Genomic DNA, 21,058 nt, shown 5'->3' with positions numbered 1-21,058 from the left:
TGGCTTTCCAGCCAATCAGCATCTAGCCATTCAACATTGAGATGGCTGTTTTGTCATTACCCGCCTCCCAGCTTCCAGAAGCCGGATCCATGCTGATTGGCCGGGAAGCTAGCTGGAGGTAAATTGGAATAAGTAGAGTGCTGAGGTTATGAAAGCAGCCAACATGTGGAGGAGAGTATGATGGCAGTTAGCATGTGAAGAAGAGAAGTGTGGAGGGTATGCCAGTGTGCAATTTGTGCATGAGAGGACTATGGAGGGTATGACAGCATTCAGTATTTGTAAGAAAGAGGGGGTGTGGGTAAGAGAGGGAGCAATACTTACATGAGAGGAGTGCAGAGAATAAGATAGTGGGCAGTATGTTCAGGAGTGAAGTACTTATAGTCTGGGACAAGGCTAATATCTGCAGGGAAGGAGCACCTAAGAAAATGAGGGTGGGCAGTATTTGCAGGAGAGGAATGCAGAGGGTATAACATGGGACAGTATTTTCAGTAAAGGATTGATGAGGACAGTGTTTCCAGGAGAGAATTGAGAAGGGTACTATAGCAAGCATACCTTTAAAACAATTCCTGCCATACATTTAGATACTCTCATAGTTCACAACTCTAATTCATATCCCATAACTTTTAATGTAATGTAGTTACCTTCAAAAAAGTGGTTACACTAATGGATACCAATCAGTTAGGCTAAATTGTAATCTCATTCTGCTAAAATTCTGCTTGTCTTTATATTCTAAAACCTTGTCCTATGGAAATATAGAATATTATAAAATACTCTAGCACGCGGACACCATACCCCTTAGACGGGTGGAATTAGATCTGGAACAATCTCTCTAGAGTGAAGAAAAGCTGTTGCATTGGCAGCTCTGGTCTCTCATTTTGCCATTAAAACTGTGAAGGAATAGACAGAGGCATTTAAAAGGAGATGATGATTCTGCCATATCATGGATAGAGTAAGGAAGGATTATAACCCCCATCAGCTTTTTTTTTATGCCATATGTTGTGTCCCATTGGGAAGATTGCTATTTACTTTCTGTCCGATAGCCACAACGGGAAATTACAGAACCCCCCTCCAAAGCGAGGTCCAATCTTCCATTGGAAGATTTCACATCTATTCCTTTTTTGGTGACAATCTAAAATGTGGGATTTTCTTTCATTATCAATGATAATGGTCAATAGGACACCGTTTTGGATTCAGTTGCGCTAATAAAAAAAAAATGCCTGGAGCCATCCCTGAGAGTACATTTTCTGCCAGATGTGTCCTTGCAAATAAATTATGAAAACAGATAAAATGTGCACAACATCAGAAGCAATCCTAGATGCAACCACACCCATACTTCCATGGCATTCATTGGGTCCAGGCTGAAACCATTACTGCTGTCGTCCAGTAGGTCTGTGGATCATACATTGTTGTTGGTCTGTCTGTGGCTGCCCATAAAAATAACCTAAATCCATAAACATGCAGGGGACCTTCTCAAGCTCATGAGCAGTTGTGTGATCGTTTTTGAATTATTACTATGCCATTAAGTGTGGGTGTCAATTTCAGTTGAAGAACTACCTCTGCACTGCAAGGGTTAAGTGCTTGCTTGTGTCTAGGTGCTAAAATAACAAAGATATACTCGCCCAAAGCTCAAAGCTGGCCAGCTGTCACAGCACTCCCTTCAGCCTGTCTTCCCTCCCTGCAGCATTGTAATCTTTCTTCCTGTCCTACTGTATATACATAGTGTATAGACATTGATTTATCTATATATATATATAATTTTATTATGATTTTTTTGTTACTTAGACACAAACGAGCAGTTAACCCTTGCAGTGCGGGGGTAGCCCCACTGCAAGAGTAAAAAAAAAAAAAAATCATGGAGTTCTTCTTTATTATTTTAATGAACTTAATTGGTTCCCTTTTTTTTTGGTTTCCCTTTTTTTCTTAAGCTTTTTAACAAACATACAAATGTATTTAAAGAAAAGAACACAATATATCAGAAGAGAAGTATGCCGGCTAACTCTGCATTGAACGAGCATGCCTCCATAAATTACAAAGGGCATATAAAATTATCCCCGGGTAATTACAGAATACTTTTTGCATGGTATTATGAAAAACAGCAAGGCATTAGACTGCATGTCTTTGAAATACATATCACTCAATATGTTCCTTTAAAACTTAATTTCATATCGAGCAGCAGTTCCAGTTTGCTTCCCTGATTTTGTATTGTCACAACCACTCTGCTTTTAACATTTGATGAGTATATCTATTTGTTTACCGAATATTACCCCAGGGAAACCTTAGAGCTTCTTCGGTGCCCATCTTGATAACAAGACATGAGCTACTTTATCTACAGGGCAGACCATTCTTTTCAGCTAATGGAAATGGAGCTGTGCAATTTTCTTAATCTTGCCAGCAGAACAGGTTGCACCAATAACAAAGAGAGCATAATGCAATTTGATCTTGAATCCTCTATATAATTCAGGTGTTTTCCACATGGTTGGCTACTTTGCTTTTTGCAAACCTGTTGTGATGTCTGGCATGTTGATATTATGTGGTCTATGCACTAGGATCCACAGCCCCACCCAAGAGGTATGTCTTTTTTGTCAATATGACTATAGAGATTATATGAATGTACATGCTTCTTTCTAGCATGCATTGTATTTTCAAGATAATGTCCTAATTCATATTTATTGGGAAGCTGACATTGTGTTTTCCTTTTTGTTGCTTTTATATGCCACATGGGAATTGTATGCATCGTATGTGAAGCTTTTAGTTCCCCTGGAAGTGTGTGTGTGTGTATGTGTATATATATGTGTATATATATATATATATTATGAGAGAGAGAGAGAGAGAGAGATCATGCTTTTGTGATAAAATGTTCAGGTCAACTTAAATGAACTGTCGCCCTGAGCTAGTTGTTATGTGACAAAATGCTTGGAACGCTGGAAAATATTGTTGCTGCCCTGTATAATCAGAGCTGCAACTAATTCCTAAATATGTAGCAAATGTTATATTTTTCCACCAGCAATATGCCTGTTTAATTATACCTGTTGTATGCTCAAAAATCTGAGCTTGTATAGCTGTTTCCATAAATTATGCATACCTCCCAACTGTCCCTCTTTTGGAACCAAATCCCTCTGTCCCTCTTTCCTGCTCTGTTCACCCTCCTTTTTCATTTGATGTACAGATATGTATGAAAGCATTCTATTTAATTGGGGGCGTGACAGGGGTGTGTAAACAACTGCTCCAGATTCTGTCCCAGTTTTTATAAACTACCCCAACTGTGCTGTAAGGTGTTCCTCTTCCTCATCTCAGAAAGTTGGGAGGTATGGTTATGTTTAACAGCTTTATATGTTCAGTGACTGGTACTGTAATAGGTAAATGCTTTACAAAGCTTGTCTGTAGGTTAAGGTAGATGTAACCCCCAACTGAATGACATGTGCACTGCAAATAAATATCAGCACTATTCGAAAAATAAAATACTTTTCACCGGTTTTCCAACATTTGTTGCATCCTCACAGCTGCTGTTTTTTCTGCAGCCTCTTTCTCTGTCTACACGCAAATACTCCGCGATGGTTACATGGCATTTCTCAAGGCTGGTTTCCTGGTAGTGATGACATTACCTGTGCAATGTGTGTTGAATTGACCACTCACAGTCTCCATTGGATGCCCGATTGTCAGGGTGACCACACAGAAAAGCTATTTTCAGGCAGAAAGCTGTCATCCACAGGAAGTGCTGGAACAAGAATGTGAAAACTATTAAAAATTGCATTTGAATAGACATTACTTGTGTGAAAGTGGGTTTGCATATACTTTAGGCGACCGGTGACTAACATAGTACGCCACTGGCAGCGGGCCCGTTTAAACAGGCTCTGTTTACATTTGTATAGCAAGGTGTTGGCTTTACAATAGAAGTGATTCTGGCGGCTCAGCTGCCGTCAGATCGCTTCTACGGGCTTGAGCTGTCAGTGCTTCAATAGCTTACCCCCAGTGTCACATTAAAGAGGACTTGGTGCCACCAATGTGCTATCACTTTTAGACTCCTTCAGGGAAGCCTATCCCACCTCAACCTAACCACTGAACCATCATGTTCTCAAACAATTCATCCCCACACAGCTACCTCCTCATGTATCACTTCTCCCTCCCTCTTAGATTGTAACCCCTCGGGCAGGGCCCTCCTTACCATCTTGTCTTGAATTGTATTGTGATTGTAATGTCTTCTTTGTATTGTAAAGCGCTGCGCAAACTGTTGGCACTATATAAATCCTATATAATAATAATAATCACATTGGGGGATTGTAAGCCCCCCTATGTGATTGCAATTAAAGTATCATTACATTTAAATAAAAAAAAAGAATATTAAATAAAATAAATGTAAAAATGTTTTGAAGTCCCCTGTGCTCGTATTCACACAAACACGCGTTGGGCACGCCTACGTACGAAAATGTCAATCATGCTACACATGTTTGGTATTGCTGCATACGCCAGAGTAAGACTAATCATTCTAGGTCCAATATTTACATGCATCTCTAAATTGATGACCTGTAGGGGCTCTTAAAGGAGAACTATGGGGGGTTAAGGCTTTTCCCCATAGTTCTCCTTAGGGTAACGGGAGGACACAAACTAGCGTCCTCCCGTCACCCTAGGCTCAGTATACCGCGAGCTGCTGCTCGCGGGATACTGAGGTGCTGAAGCGGATCCCGACAATTATGTCTGGATCTGCCCAGCTGCGTGAGTGACAGCTGGCTCTGCCTATCTAGAGGCAGAGCCAGCTGTACCCGCCCCCTCCCCCGTCCGTTCCGCCAGTCAGCGCTGGCGGATCGGAGCGGGGAGGGGGGAATCCAGCCCCTCCCATGTCACGGCAGAGAGCTGTGACAGGATCGAGAGGTGAGCGAACGCCGGTATGTGTTCGCTCACCTCCCGATCTACTGAGCCGACCTGTGACAGTCTCATTGTCACAGGTCGGCTAGAACTATGAGGTGAGTGAAAAGCACTCCTCATAGTTCTCCTTTTAAAGTCCATTTGTCATATGCACGGAATGGATTTCCTGGACTGGCTTTATGTTGTAGCAAAGAGAATGTAAATGCACAGCGAATGCTGAAACATGATGGGAGCATTTTATACAATCGTTGATGCAGATTAGTGCAGATCTATAGTGGGATACAAGATAAGGCAGAGTATGGATTTTGAAGTGACCCCATGTAATTTTTTTGCATTTTGGACTGGGACACCAATATTCTGTTTATTTTTAAAGGGTGCCGTGTCTTAAATGATGACAATTGCTGAATTAGAGAAACGGGTCTAGGCTACAGGTACAAAAGAAAGAATTCAGTAAATGGCTCATAGATGGCTCAAATTTCTGCCGATTCTCACAGTTTTCGGCGGCCGACAGGCCCCCTCATCTCTGCGCCAGGCGTATCAGGTCTTTCCGACACACCCGGCGCCGAAAACTGTGGAGGGTGTCGAGAATTAAAAAAAGCCTGCAGGCAGCAGCCCTGGGCCTCGGCCGTGAGGACCCAGCCGACAGCCGCCTGAGTACACGGGCGGGCTGAGATGGACACACACGGGTGGTTTTCTGCAGCATCCCCCACCAGGAAACAGCCAGAGGAGTCTCCCGATTCAGTCCGGCAAAACTGATCCCTTATCCTTTTGTTTTTTTCGGGACCTGGTCGGAGTCGGGGGTAACCGGGTGTAAACAGACGGGTGTACGTTTACACACGGCTGCCCATAGACTTACAATGGGCAACTGATCGGGTCCTCCTGAAAAACTGACAGGTGGACCAGATCGGCCTAGCCATGTAAAAGGGGCCTAACTTGGCAAAAGTCGATCATTAGAAGGAATGTGTTTGAAAATTGTTGCCATAAACAGTGCTTGCCGGCAATCAGCCAGAATACAATATACGCAGCTGGAGATTTGTTCATCCACCCTGCTAGCATGGATGGAGGAATCTGCTGTAAGCTGAATGAAACACATCTCTGTGTACCCAGCTTTAGAGAAAGTAAGAATGATCGATCTGAAGAGAAAGTACCCTGAGGCTATTGATCGGACCTCCAGGAAGAGTGATCTCTTCCTGTTTGCATGTAATCATATCACATATGATTAAATGCCATGTGCCAGAGTTCTGCCACAATCAAATGCAGCTACTGTCACCCGATCATCAACCTGCACAGGTGACAGATGCCATTTGTAAACGGCAGATTAGGGATTCCAGCTGCAGGAAATCAAATGTCCCTGACGCAGGACTACCTAAACGCACCTAAACTACCGGTGTGAATGGAGCCTTAGGCTCCATTCACATGGGGCGATTTGGAAATTTCTGCGGCAAGACCCTACAGATTCCTGCGGCAGGAATCCCAGGTGACTGTTCAGAGGTGGTTGCTGTTCCCACTGAAGTTGGTGACCAGGTGACAACAGCTGCATCTGTTAGTGGCAGTCCACATGTAATTGTACTATGATAGATGCTTCCAGAAACAATTGCCTATACCAAACCACATATAATCGTACCATGTATGACTACATGCGGATTGTCAGTAAAACTAAATAAATGAAGACAACTGGGCTTGCTGTATTTGTCTTGAAGATGTCTCGCTGGTCATCCAACCAGCTATCTCAATTTAGAATGACTTGTATACAAATTCTCTGGGAATACATATGGTGAATGTTGCTCATGGGGGTAAGGTGTTGGTTGCATTTCAACACCATTGCAATCAACTCCTTACCTCCATGAGGTCTCTGACCCCATGCTGATTATGTTTAACAGATTATGTGGACTGGAGCAACATTCACCATATGTATTCCCAGATCATTTTTGTACAAGTCATTCTGAATTGAGAAAGCTGGTTGGATGACTAGTGAAACGTCTTCAAGAAAATTACAGCAAGTCCAGTTGCCTTGATTTATTTTTTTTTTATTTACAGATCGAACATGACCTTTTATGAATGAGAACATTCACATACATGCAGATTGTCGCATAAAGATGTGGTTGCTGTCACCCTGTCATTAACTTGAACAGGTACAGTAGCTGCATCTGAATGCAGTTGCATGGTGTTTTTCTATTTTTTTTAAAAACTTTATTGAAATTTTACAAGCAAAGTTCTTCATTCAGTTCTATTTACCGCAACCGTTGTTTGATGTGATGCTTTGCGTCACAACAGATTGTGCTGTAAAAAAAAAAGCACTGCTATCTGTTCTTTTTTTTTTTTAACGCAGACCATTGCAATGTTGTGTTGTGAAATGACCACACTGAAAACAAGGCATTCATTGTCTGTGTTGGGTGAATGCTGATTTTGCACACCTAGTGTGAATGGAGGCTCAAAGTACTTGACTTTTTTTTTGGTGTGTGTTAGGTCTAATCACACACTTTTGGCCCAATAGACTTTAGGGCTTGTTCACACCATGTCCGGACCAGAACAGTTTGTTCCCAGACCAAAAATGCATCCCAATGTATCCCTATGGTATTTCTGGCCTCTGTTCACACCAGCGCAGTCCGTTCCGGTCCAGACAAAAAAAAATACTGCTTCGCTCATTTTCTCTGGTCCGGAACGCACCGTGATGCATGTCAACACATCAAGAAAGCATGCAAATGTATGGAACGCACTGGACTGCACCTAAAAGCCCGTTTTAAGCTAAAAAAAAGAACTCCCCGTAACTCTGCAAAACTACTGCGTTTGCATATCCGCTCCGGACATGAGAACTTGGCTTCAGGGCCCAGTCACATGTTCAGACCAGATCTGCTTGCGTTTCTGCAAACGTGATGCATTTGTGACGTATTTTGATGCGTTCTGGTGCTTTTTTTTGGGGGGGGGGTCTGGCATTATGCAGATTATTCTCTGAGGTTACTTCATTTTGTAGCACTTCCCTTTGTTTGTGTGAGTAGGCTGGTGAACAGACATGTTTTATTTACAATATATGCATGCATGTTCTGTGTGATTGATTGCAATCCTGAGACAACGTGCTCGCAGGAGACATCGTTTTTGCAAGCACATCCAGAAAAGTTTTTAATTCATTAATATGTGTATTGAAAGGTAATGTATTGTTGATCTAAAGCCTTCCTTTTTTTTTTATTCATTCTGTTGCGCTCCGATGCGTATTGACGCTTTTCTTGCGTTCTAGTGCAGAGGCCGGAAATTCCATACAAATACACTGGGATGCATTTTTTAAAGATGTAACAGCCTGGATCTGATCCCGAAATAGTGTGAATGGGCCCTTAATGAGAGCGCCTGTAAATGCACCTGAAGAAACTGCTCTCCAGTGGCCAAAACAAAAACACAGGTAATTGATCAAAACCAGAGCAGACAGAATCTGGAGCTGGCCAAGGCAACCAATCAGCTTATCTCTTTCATTTCCAATGCTTAACTGAATAGAGGGGCTAATTGGTTACTATTGGCAACTGCTCCAGGTTTTTTCTGCCCTCCATTTAATCCCCCAAAACTACTTAGGCCTTGTTCACACCAAATGCAGAGCAGATCCACTCAGGTTTCTGCACCTGCAGTGCAGTGGGTTGTGCCGCGTTTTTGATGCGTTACAGGTCGTTTTTGGTAAAAAATAAATAAAAAATTGTTTTAGTTTAACGAGGGCTTTCAGTGCGTTCCAGGCATTTGCATGCAGGTAAAATAGGGCTTGCTGCAGTTTTTTCACCTGCTCTGGAACTGCACGCTGCAATGTGAACTAGAGCAAAAAATACACTTAGAATACATTGGACGCAGTTTTGATCCGGTCTGCAACTGCTCCGCTCTTGGTGTGAACAAGGCCTTAAAGAAACGCTAAAGATCACTTCACAATCTCCAGAAGGACGCCGCTCTGGTCAGTTGTAAATGCATTTTTTGTCCAGGCTTTGGGGGTATTGAAGCAGCTTTACCCCACAGCAAACCTACTTTTTTCCAACTAGGATTGCTGCAACCTCCTCAGTGCTAAATTAAATGACCATATTAGACAAGCGGAGAAGGAGACAGAGAATCCAGGTCTCCTAGACAGGTCGTGGTTATGCCTCGGGCACATTGCACGGTATTTTTAGCGACAATAACAAACGTTGCGCGCCGTGACGTCACGTGTTTACCGATTCCCCATACCGAGCAGAATGCATGCATGTCGCAGGACAGGGACCAGGGTCAGCGAGTTTGGCAGAATCACATAAGCTCCGCAGCTCCTGCTCTGATAGGCCATCCTGGAGCTGTATGTTCGTTCGTAGCCAATGGGACACGTGACCACGCCCATCCGCCGTCCGTGCTGCTCTGCTTGTCACAGCTGCGTCCCGTGTTCGCTCGCTGCAGGCAGACAGCAGGACGGAAGAAGTGAGTGACATGGAGGGCCGATATCCAGATCTTCGGATCCGATTCCGACCGGGCTATGTGGAGTTGGTGAAGGTGAGGGACGGGTCCTGTACCGGGGGAGATGGCACTGACGTTAGGCCTCACTTCTTCCGATCGGAGGCTGTCTGTGGTCGCTGTGTATGTGGAGGAAACGAGCATGACTTCCTGTTGCGAAGACTGCGGTGCGGTGTCCGCTCACAGCCTGGAGAAGAAGCATACCGGGAAATGCCGGTGTCACTGTTCTGGGTGTGGAGTGACGCCTGCCCTGATGTGGAATGCTGGTGTCACTGGCAGCAGTGTAGTGTTTTGGGGTCACCTATATATATGCTCATCCACATGGTCATGAAAAACGCTGCATTTTGTCAGTCCAGCGTTGCAATTTGTTTCTTTTTAATAGAATCTGAATGCAGGTTTGTGTTCTACGGGCCCGTGCACACTGTATGTAAAGATTGATAAACCTGTGCAGCATTCAGATCCGTAAAATCAAAATAGAAAAATCTCCATCTTGGGTCCTACGTATGGACCATATTTTAAGTTGTACGCATGTTCATATTTGTCTTAACTTTTACAGCGGAAATGCAACAAACAGGAGCGTCCTTGCGTCGCTAGGATGCAGACAGCACAAGCGGCATTGCGTCCTTTGTTGCTAGGATGCAGACTGCTTGAGCTGCATGGCGTCCTTTGTTGCTAGGATGCAGACAGCACCAGCTGCATGGCGTCCTTCGTTGCTAGGATGCAGACAGCTTCAGCTGCATGGCGTCCTCCGTTGCTAGGATGCAGACAGCTTCAGCTGCATGGCATCCTTCGTTGCTAGGATGCAGACAGCACCAGCTGCATGGCGTCCCTTGTTGCTAGGATGCAGACAGCACCAGCTGCATGGCATCCTTTTTTGCTAGGATGCAGACAGCACCAGCTGCATGGCGTCCTTTGTTGCTAGGATGCAGACAGCACCAGCTGCATGGCATCCTTTGTTGCTAGGATGCCATGGGCTCAAGCTGCATAGTATTCTTTGTTGCTAGGATGCAGACAGCTCCAGCCCACTAGCACCTTTTACACTATACACATGTAAAATGTTGCACAAATGTTAGATGTGTACAGAACACGTTTTATGCTGAATGCTGCTGCCAGCTTCTGCCCACATCCTGTGTACTAGTTGCTGTATTTTCATATGGCTGCAGGCAAGAGTGCTTAAAGGGCAATTTCAGCTCTGCAAGGGGATGCTTGAAATTTGTTCTTGTGTTCTTCTTTATGCTCCTCCAGGCTGAGCTGGCACAACTTCATGTTGTGCTGTGCTGAATGTTATTTGCAACACTTGGGTTATGTCTGTCATTGAGCTGCACAGCTTCTTCCACACTGAGGGCTTGTTCACACCAAATCCGGACCAGATCTGCATGAGTTTCTGCTATGCAGTGCAGTGTGTTTTGACGTATTTTTGAGGGGTTCCGGTTTGTTTTTAGTTCAGGGGTGTGGACATTTAAAAAAAAAACTACTTGTCCAAGGGCTAAAGCGGGGTCCGAATCTACTTGTCCCTCATGACAATCTACTTGTCCCAATACAAAAAAAATAGTTTTAATCAAAACTAGGGATGCACCGATATAGGTTTTTGGGTATCGAGTACGAATACTGATATTTTGCTTTTGGTACTCGCCGATACCGAGTATCGGTGCTCCGTTGGCATGGAGCAGGCTTCCCGGGCAATCGGGAAGCTGGGCAGTGGGTAATTGCATGCTACCCAGCTTCCTGATTGCCAGGGAAGCCAACTCCATGTTGTTTGGCCGACTTGATTGTGATTGGCTGGGAAGCCGTTTTCCCGGCCAATCAGGTAAACGGGCGGCGTGTAATGACCTGATTGACCGGGAAGCCGTCTCGATGTTCAGAAAGCAGGACAGCGACTAATGACCCGCCTCCCGGTTTCCTGATTGGCCGGGAAGCCAGCTCCTTGCTGATCCGGGTTCCCGGCCTGGCACTGCCGGTCAGGGGAAATCTTCCGCTGACCAGAAGTTCCAGTAATGGGGAAGGTATCTGAGCATTTGGGCGAGTACAGGTACTTGCCCAAATATTCTGTATTGGTACATCCCTAATCCAAAACTGTATTTGACTGTGCTAAATAGCGCTTCTCATTGGTCAGCTGACCAATGAGTGCTTGCAATGTGCGAGCGAAATTCAAAATGCATAGGGCTGGTCTGCGGTACGGGGTACAGATAGTACACCTGTACTGGCGGAGGCTAAGGACTATTCGCCGAAAGGCAAGTATAGCGGGGGAATGGGTTTGGGAGAGATCAGGCCAGATTTGATCGGATAATTCCATTTTCCCATATTACCTGGGAAAGTGAACTTACCCTTTAATGCACATTATGCGTTTAGGAGAGTTCTGCTGCCTGGCTACCACAATATGGCACACAGTGGAATGGTGGCAGCACTCAACGCACACACACAGAATGTCCTATGCATGTGTTTATTTGCATGTTGATGGTGGGGTTGGTTTAACATTTTTTTTTTCAAATATATTTTTATAATTTTTTTTTTCCCCCACTTAATTTTATTCCTATCACATAGGGGATTAAAAATCCCTTATGTGATAGTTTGGAGGTGACAGGTTCTCTCTATGGAGATGTTCTGTGCAGTTTCTGACAGCTGAGATAGGTGGCGCTGTGATCACAGCGCCACGGTCTCAGTGATAAAACAGAGCAGACGAAGAACGTCCGTTCTTCGTCTGCTCTACAGGCTCTATGGTGAGCTCACCATAGAGCCTGAAAACCACGGCGGCGGGGGCCAGAAACGAGCGGCTGGCCCACACTGTACATTCAGCTCTGCTTGTCCGGAGCAGGGCTGAAGGTACAAACAAACTACTTGCCCGGCGCCCGAAACTGCCTGTCCCGGGCGTAGGGCGATAGGAATTCCACACCCCTGTAGTTGTTGTTTTTTTAGCCTAAAATGGGCTTCCAGTGCTTGCCAAGGCATTTGCATGTGTTTTGGTGCGTTCCAGAGCAGAAAAATAGGGCATGCTCAGGAACTGAGCTAGAGCCCAAAATACTATTGGATGCATTTTTGATGCGTTCTGCAACTGCTCTGCATCTGCTCCGCACTTGGTGTGAACAAGCCCTGAGTGTTTTCAGCATGGTACTGCTACAGTAAACAGTTAAACAGTGCATACGCACTGGACCGAATCTCCCGCTGTGGCTATTGTATTCTGACAGCAGGTCATGTCAAAATACATGAACAGTGACTGCATTCAGGTTTCTATGAGACACTGCAAGCACAACAATCATGCAACCATAAAGGTGAGCTATGAAACATTAACAGGAAGCACCGCGTCCCACAATGCAAGTGTTTTGGCAAGCAGTTGTGCTCACATTGTATTCTGGGATAGAATGGTGACTGTTTATTTATTTTGTGCCACATTTCAATTCCTGCAAAGTTAATACTTGGTTAGAGATGTATGAAGCTTATTTATTTCAAGAGTTCCACATTGTAAAACAGAATTGTTCTTTTCACTTAGGACTGACTTTATGTAGAATTGCAAGTTTTGAAACAACTGTGTCTGACATCAGATGTAGGTGTGAGTGGACTCTAAGGGCTAGCACACCAGCCACAGAGTTCATTCTGGCCAGATTGGTGCCGGAACGCACTGGAACGCATTCTGGCTGGCTCACTTTGTTTTTGGGCAGGAAGGGGAGTGGTGGTGCATCAAGCTCGATGGCACTGCAGCCACGCCCTCCGGCTGCAATGCAATCACCTGCCCCGGAACGTGTGGCACCTCAGTGCCTGCATTCCAGTCCGGTGAAGTCAGAAAAAACTCTGCCTGCGCTATTTTTTCTGACTGCATCCGAACACATGCACCGATGTGCCATGCATTCCGGTGTGGGCGATTGCATTGCAGCCGCAGTGCATGGCTGTGGTGCAATTGATTTCAATGCACCGTCACACCCCTTCCTACCCCAAAACAAAGTGAGCCGGCCAGAATGTGATCCAGTCCGTTCTGGCACCAATCGGGCCAAGCGCATGGTGGCCTTTGTGAACTATCCCTAAGGCAGGGGTGCCCATTAGGTAGATTGTGATCTACCAGTAGCTCTCAAAGCTGATGCTGGTAGATCACAAAGGGTGTGAATGGTGGCCCCTTTATTCCAATTTGGTATATTTATTTAGATGTGCACGCATGATTACCTATTAGCCTGAGTCTGCTGAGCCAAGCTCCCTGACACCTTTCTGGTGGATACTAGTGGTTGAAGTGCTATGTATTACATCAAAGAATATTAGTTTACACAGCCTGTTGCAAAATACAGAATGGTGAGCCAGGGGGAGAGACAGCCAGGGGAGATGGCCAGGAGAGCGAGGAGAGACAGCCAGGAGAGAGCGAGGGAGGTTTGTTTTTTTCGTTGATAGATTGCATGTAGCTCGACATTTGAAAAGTAGATCTTAACACAAAAAATTGTGGGCATACCCTGCCCTAAACGCTTGTTCATACCATTTCCAGACCAGATCTAGATGCTTTTCTGCGAACACAGATATGTACATTTTTTTTATGGGTTCTGGTTTGGGTTCTTTTTTTCCAGTTTTTGCCTCAGTTTACTTTCTAGTGTATTCCAGTGTGTTCTGGTGCTTTTGCATGCGTTTACATGTGTTTTGGTACATTACAGACCAGAGAACATTGTGCATGCAGTACTTTTTTTTTACACTTTCCCTGACTGAATGCAGTGGTGTAAACAAACCTCACTTTTTACCCTAGAAATGAATGGGGATGTGTTTTGGACCATGAAAAAACATTCTGGATTTGGTCCACACAGGGTGTGAATGGACCTTCTAAGCTAGCCATACACTGCTTACATATGGGCTGCATCCTGCTGACTTGGTGAGAATTTGAGCAGTGTGGGTCTATTGGCACCCATCACAACCCCTCTGCGTTCAACAAAAGTCATTTTTTTAAGTCGGCTTTTGTCAATAGTCCTAAAATTCTTGGCCAAACAGTGAGTGCAGTCAATCAGCTGCAGTCACCGTTCAGGTATTCAGATGGAATACAATATCCCAGCGCAGGGGATTCCACCAGTCATGCTAAACAGCATGGAATTGAGTGAACAAACGCATAGCGTAAGGTCAGTTTTACACAGGGACGCAGATCTAGCAGAGGGACATGATTGTACACCTTCACAATAGATATAAAGAGGAACAGGATATTTTCTTTCCTTTACACAAAGGCATTGAAAGAAAATGCTACGTGGAAGCTTTGTCATCTGCACAAAACAAGGAGCGCTGAGATAGATTATGAGACGGATATACTGGAAGATCACAGATGGTTCATGAATTCCCCTGTTTGCTGTTCAAGCACTAAACAAAAATTGAAATAATGTGACCCTGACCCCTCTAACCTGTGCATGTATTTTATGTGGGAGAAATGTTCCCAAAGCATGTCATCTACCCCGGGAAAAGTGTTTCAGATCTTTTGCTGTTGCTGGTCCATTTTTAAAGCAGAATTCTAGTTTTTTTTTAAATGCAATTCAAGTCAGTTGGCACCTAGTTAACTAGTGTGTTGGCATTCTATTCTAAATGAGCCATAGCATACATCAACAGACGATGCATAGAGTCATGCATTTTAGTAACTTGCAGAAAAATGAATTTCCACAGCACGGTGTGAAGGTGGTCTGAACTAAACATATCTTGGTGTACTGTATACTAGTGGTTCTCAACCTGCGTAACCTCAGGACCCACATTTGTCTCTGGTCATTAAGTTGCGACCCAAGTCGCACTGCAGTGGAATGCACAGCATTGCGGTACCGCACATTCCGGTGCGGGCGGGGGAACTGTGGGTGGGAGGTGCATTTGTGGTCCCATTCAAATGAATGGCAAAGCAACACACCTCCCACACCAGAATGCACAGTAGGTGCGATTGCGTGGTACAGTTTATTAATGACACGGTACTATGCGATTATTGCACTGTTTTAGTGTGAATGGGCCATCAAACACACTGAGGTGTGTGTGTGTGTGTGTGCGCGCACAACTACAGACACAATCTCACGGACTCAGACATTCTCGCACGCACACATACACACTCCAAAAAAAAGTTTGCTTTTATTTTTAAGGTCCACCCAGTTTCTCTACCTTACAAGAACTGGAGAGGATCCTCAGCATGGGGTCCAGTGTGGCCTGCTGTGCTGTGGCAGAGCTCCATCCATATGTGCTTGTACAGCTCCCTTGCTTGTCCTGTAGAGGTGCCGGGAGTCAGAATATGTTGTCAATTCAGTCCAGGCACCACTACAGGACAAATGAGGACAATGTATGTATGGAGCTCCCTCACGGCCATACCCCCTGCCCACCCCACCTCAAGCTGACACTGCACCAGGCAGCATATTTTGAATGGATGCTTGGTGCAGGAACTGACAATGCTGCGCTAGGGGGAGGCTGGGGAACCTCTCACCTAGAAAAGTGGATAGAATGTGGCGACCCACTGAACAAGGGGTCGCGACCCACTTTTGGGTCATGACCCACAAGTTGAGAACCAAGGGTGTATACCCTCCTAAGTTGCAGGGTTGGACAAATCCCAGGAGACAGGTAACCAAAGCTACTTAAAAATTACTGCTGGTTCCCAGATTTTGAGGTTTTCTCGAGTTGTCAATGGAGCTGGCTCCTAGGAAAAAAAATCCTCCTGGCTCCATATACCCTGTATTCTGTGTTCTGTGTCAAAAAAATAATATAGGTTCATGTCTGGTTTTAGTTCCATTGCCTTGCATTTCCAGCCCATGTGCGTGTTTTATTTCAGCCAAATTGTACAGTGTGATTGGGGACTAGGGCACTGTTCACCTGGGGGGACACTGTGACACAGCAACAAGTCACTTGGTTATATGTCGGTATCAACGTCAGACATGGCTACAATGCTCCCTTGGTAAATCTCATCTGCCCACAAAGAGGAAGTCAAAGAATAATGACAACAGCAGGTTTTTTGTTGTTTTTTTTTCTCTGGGGTTCAATTGTACAAATACTCTTTAAGGCAATGGTTGTCAACTTACAATGGGCATCAGCTGTTGCTCCTGACCGCTCCAAAGGGCCGCACACAACCAGTATATGACTTCAGACATTCTAGAGATGATGATTAGAGACTACATACATGCAACAGGGGTGGTGGAAGACTAAAGACACACTATAGGAGATAGTCAGGGACTGGGGACATGCTACATGAGACCAGTTGTTATGGCCTCAAAATGCTCCAACTACTGACTGCTAGAGTCTGCAAAGGGTAGCGCAGCAAGTACAAATGTGGCCCTCGGCCCACAGGCTGGGCACCAGGGCTCTGATTGTACAATGTCCTTAAAGGGGTTCTAAACCCTCTTTTTTTTGCCTATATCTACCGCTAGCAAGCGGGCGGCCGCAAAGCATCTTGGGGCGGACGCATGCGCAGTTCAGATTCTCGGGCAGGAGACTAGCAAAGATGCAAGGTAAGTCTATGGACGCGTGCACCCGCATGCAGACAACGCTGGATTGGAAGTGCCTGCAAGGACAGAGGAGTCAGCGCTGGATCGGAGAGCCGCCGCACCGCTGGAGGGACAGATAAAAAGGTCAGGAAAGAAGAGGAAGATCGGATTAAGAAACCTCATTTAAGGTAAGTGCTGACATTAACATTGGGGGAGGGAAAAACATTTTTGACGTTTATGTCACTTTAAGATGGACCATCAGATATGTAGTGCAAGGCCTGCCTGATTTGATACTAATTGAATTGATTGTTTAGGTTTGTTCTCGTATTATATAGTATTGGTAAATGTAAAGGAGAGGGCCTGCTTCACATCTATTCTTCAACCTGTCTTACCACAACTCACGTACCACGGTATGTTGCAATGTAGTTTATTTTGAATGGCACCCCAAGATGCTAAACTAGTAGGCACTGGAAGCAAATGCATTGCAGTACACCACATGCCACGGTAACGCACTTCTGTGTGTTGTGGCCCATTGCAGCAGCAACAATAGTTCTGGCCTGATTTATGATCTGTTGTGTTAGAAGCCCATTCAAATGACTAGATTGCCATAACACATTGCGTGTTCCCTTTGGTGGGTGAACCACAACAGAACAATCAGGTTTTTCTAATCACCGAATGACGTGTGCTACTCACTGCTAGAAAAAAAAAATATATACGTCTCAAAAATAATGACGCACGTCTTGCGTTTTCAATCACACAGTTTTCCCAAGATCTCTGGCCAATCAGAGTGCTCTGTAATTGATAGCCATTCCAGCTTGGTTTAGGCAAAAGCTCTGGGACATGAACTGTCAGAAAGAAGAGATCACACAGGAGGGAGCATCAGATGGGAAAGTCAGGCAGCAGATCTATTGGCTATGGCTATGGTTATGAGTGGGTTAAGGATCTCTACTGATATGAAGCCAGTTCTTCATTCAGAAGGAAACATTTGATGGACAGATATTAATGCAGCGGCTGAATCCATTGAACTATGTTGTAATATTGCTGCTTTGTCTTTTTTATGGGTTTGCAGGTTTTGTGCATCTAGTGCTCCCTTCTCCCTCTGAAGTACCATCACATCTCTTCAGTAGTCTGGAAAGTTGGCAGATGTTAAAGTGATTACTTATTTCGGAAATGACAGTGTTGTCATGAGAGCAAGAGGGGAAATCTTTGAATGGGGACATATTTTTCTGTGACAAGTCTCTAAGATTGGAATTCCTCTCCCTTTTGGGATTATTTTCTGTCACCTCTTGTTCTGTCTGGTATGGGTTTTAACCCCTCCCTACTAACCAAAACTAAAACAAGAAAAAAGTTTTGGTTATACATTCCTTTTCAAAAATGTTGCTCAAGAACACCCTTGAACATTGGGGCCTTTGCCATAAGTTGGTTTTTAGGCATAAGCCTACCACATCTCACAGTACAAGGTGGAAACCTCAAAATAAGTCACTGATGCACCTCGTTGCATTGTAGGTTGGGGGCAAGGTGTACAAAAACCTCTAGATTTCTCTGATGGCGATTTGGGAGCTCCCGGGAACACTGGAAAGATAAAGGTATCAGCTTTTGGTTCTTGTTTACCTAATGACAAGATTAGTATTTGATGTCATATTATGTTATTTCACAAAGCTTGTCCTAAGGCAGGTGTAAACCTTAATGATGAAACTTTGGGAGTACATTCCTTTGCCCTTTTATAATCCACATAATGGTATAAAATACATTGAAGATGTTCTAAATAGCTGGTGATCCTGCCAGTTCCCTTGGCTTTCTGTAGTTTTCTGACCATGCTAACCACGGAAGCAAAATCATACTAGCGTGGTTTAAATCTTCTCTTTTCATCTCCCAATAAGGCCTTGTTCACACCAAATGCAGAGCAGATCTGCATGAGTTTCTGAACACGCAGTGCAGTGGGTTGTGCCGCGTTTTTGATGCGTTCCGGGGCGTTTTTGGTTAAAAAAAAGAATATATATATTTTTTTTAGTTTAAAATGGGCTTTCAGTGCGTTCCAGGGCGTTTGCATGTGTTCCAGAGCAGTACCTGCTGCAGTTTTTTTAACTGCTCTGGAACGGAATGCTGCGATGTGAACTGGAGCTAAAAATACAATTGGAATACATTGGATATGCCAATATAAATGAATGGCACAGCAACACTAACGCATGTGACATGAGTTGCGGTAATGCATGCATAACTGCATCATACTGCTGCACAAAAATGTGTTTGGGCCCTTATGGCTTCATTTACATTCTGACCTGTTCAGCTACGTGTAATTTGATTTGTTTATTGTATCTATTTACAACATAGCAGTAGATCACTTTGAAAATAATGGTTTATAAACTTGAGCACTCCACCTGCTGACTACAAGTGGTAAATATGACAAAAGCACAATATGTAAAATATGTTAAAATAAGTACATTTAAATAAACCAATATATTGTGCAATAAAAAAGGAACAAAATATCTCTTTATGCCGTACAGATGACATTTGAAATGGTGTAGTCTGCAATATGAATTATCTAATACATTCCAGAATTCTGTTCCTCATTCAGTTATGGAGTTCTCTTATGTTTTCCACGCTGTCTTGATAAAACGTTCCTGAATCATGGTGTGATTTGTGTTTTGTGTTCTAGGCAGATGTTGTTTTTCCTAATCGAAGGGCACTGATAACAGGAGCAAGTGGTTTGTTGGGCCGCGCTGTGTACAGAAAATTCAAGGACAACAACTGGCATGTTTTGGGATGTGGATATAGCCGGGCGCGGCCTCGCTTCGAGTATCTTAATTTACTAGACACATCTGCTGTGAAGGAGTTTATCCGTGAATTCAAGGTAACATACCATTGTTTTCTATTACCAGAATGTGTTTAACAAGGACGTTTAAAGCATATTTAGAAAAAATGTGAACACTCATTATACATGGATCTTTTACTACGTACAATGTTTCAGATATTACAGCAGTAAAAGTGCACAAAGATCATGCTCACAAATGTGGCAGCACAGTGACTCAGTGGCTACCACTATTGCCTTACTGCACTGGGGTCACTGGTTTGAATCTAGGCTTGGACTATGTGCATGGAGTTTGCATGTTCTTCTTGTGCTAGCGTTCATTCCTCCAGGTATTCCGGTTTCCTCCCACACTCCAAAGACAAAAAAACTGGCTGCTGTCTGAATTGGCCCTAGTATGTGGATGTATGAAATGTGGACCTTAGATTGTAAGCTCCTTGAGAGCAGGGAATCATGTGAATAAACTGTAATATAAAGCGCTGTGTAAATTAACCCTTTCCTGAACAATGATGGGATTATACCGTCACAATCGTTCAGTTAATTAACAACCAGTTAATCCTGTAATGCGGTACAATGAGGGCTGGTCCGTAGAGGGACCAGCATTGAGTTGCTGCTGTTGCTTGGTCCCTTGGAGTCCAGAGCAGACCCTCAACAGCAGATGAGGTGGTCCCAACACCGTGATCACTGCCATTACTGTGATCACAGACCCGGCAGCAGCTCACTGTTGGGCAGCTGCGAGTCGGCTGTGTTACAAATTGAAGCAAAGTATCTCTGAGAAGAATACTGAGAAGAAAAACCCCCAGTGCCCCCTAGTTTTAAAAAAAAATGAAAAAAGTTTGTCAAAAAAGTAAAAAAAAAGTCAGTTTAAAAAAAAAATAATTTTCATAAAGAAATTATAAGAAAATATATTGCTGAGGAGGCTATTAACCAGTTGCCGTCCGCCCATAGTAAAAAAAATACGGGAAGCCGGCGAATGCTTCCCAGCGGGTGGACGTACATGTATGTGATTTGTTTTTTCTGCTTGTGTGCTCCCGTGCAGGATCCCACTGGAAATCTTAAAAGCCGTTACTGGCTGTTACATACAAGCGTTCAGCCAGCCAATCGCTTGTATGACTGCATGTGGTGTGCAGCGCTCCCCCTACATTGCCTTGCTCTCCCCCTGCATTGCCTTGCTCCCCCCCTCCCTGCCGGTTAACCCGGGCTCCGCTGTCCCCCCTGTGAGCCCAGGACCGGCACAGCAGCTGCCTGTACAGAGAACGGAGGAGAGATCAGCATTCCGTCACGGCTGTTCTCTCCTCCTCTCTCTCTAAAAGCGGAAGCGATGTGTATTACATCACTTCCACCTTTTTGGCTGTCATTTCTCGGGCTGCTACAGCCAGAGAAGAAGCTGGTGAAGCAGATCTTCTTTTGGGGCGTCCCAAGGTGATGTCTCCATCAAGAGGTACCAGTCACTGTATATTATCACAGGGCTCAAAATTTCCACTCGCCCCCTCGCAATTGGCGAGTGAAAATTGCGTGGGGGCGAGTGGAAATCCAGGGGGGGGACTTCCGCCGCTTCGGCAGC

The 21,058-nt window shown here is 44.5% G+C and overlaps 1 protein-coding gene across 2 annotated transcripts in view; it reads left to right on the top strand.

Annotated features, from left to right (window-relative positions):
* MAT2B (methionine adenosyltransferase 2B) overlaps positions 1–21,058 on the top strand; it is a 40,196-nt gene that overhangs the window by 2,185 nt on the left and 16,953 nt on the right. The window contains exons 1-2 of one of the 2 annotated variants that reach the window (XM_018552690.1): positions 9,259–9,342; positions 19,345–19,539. In XM_018552690.1, the coding sequence (XP_018408192.1) occupies positions 9,280–9,342; positions 19,345–19,539 (258 nt within the window). In that variant the 5' untranslated portion in view covers positions 9,259–9,279. Of the gene's footprint in view, positions 1–9,258; positions 9,343–19,344; positions 19,540–21,058 lie in introns of those variants that run through there. The other variant, XM_018552691.1, reaches the window with a different exon arrangement.

This window comes from Nanorana parkeri, unplaced genomic scaffold (assembly GCF_000935625.1).
Source record: "Nanorana parkeri isolate BGI_ZX_2015 unplaced genomic scaffold, ASM93562v1 scaffold95, whole genome shotgun sequence".
In the NCBI taxonomy this organism is placed as follows: domain Eukaryota; kingdom Metazoa; phylum Chordata; class Amphibia; order Anura; family Dicroglossidae; genus Nanorana; species Nanorana parkeri.
The sequence above is the reverse complement of the archived record's forward strand: the minus strand, read 5'-3'. Positions and strand labels throughout refer to the sequence as shown.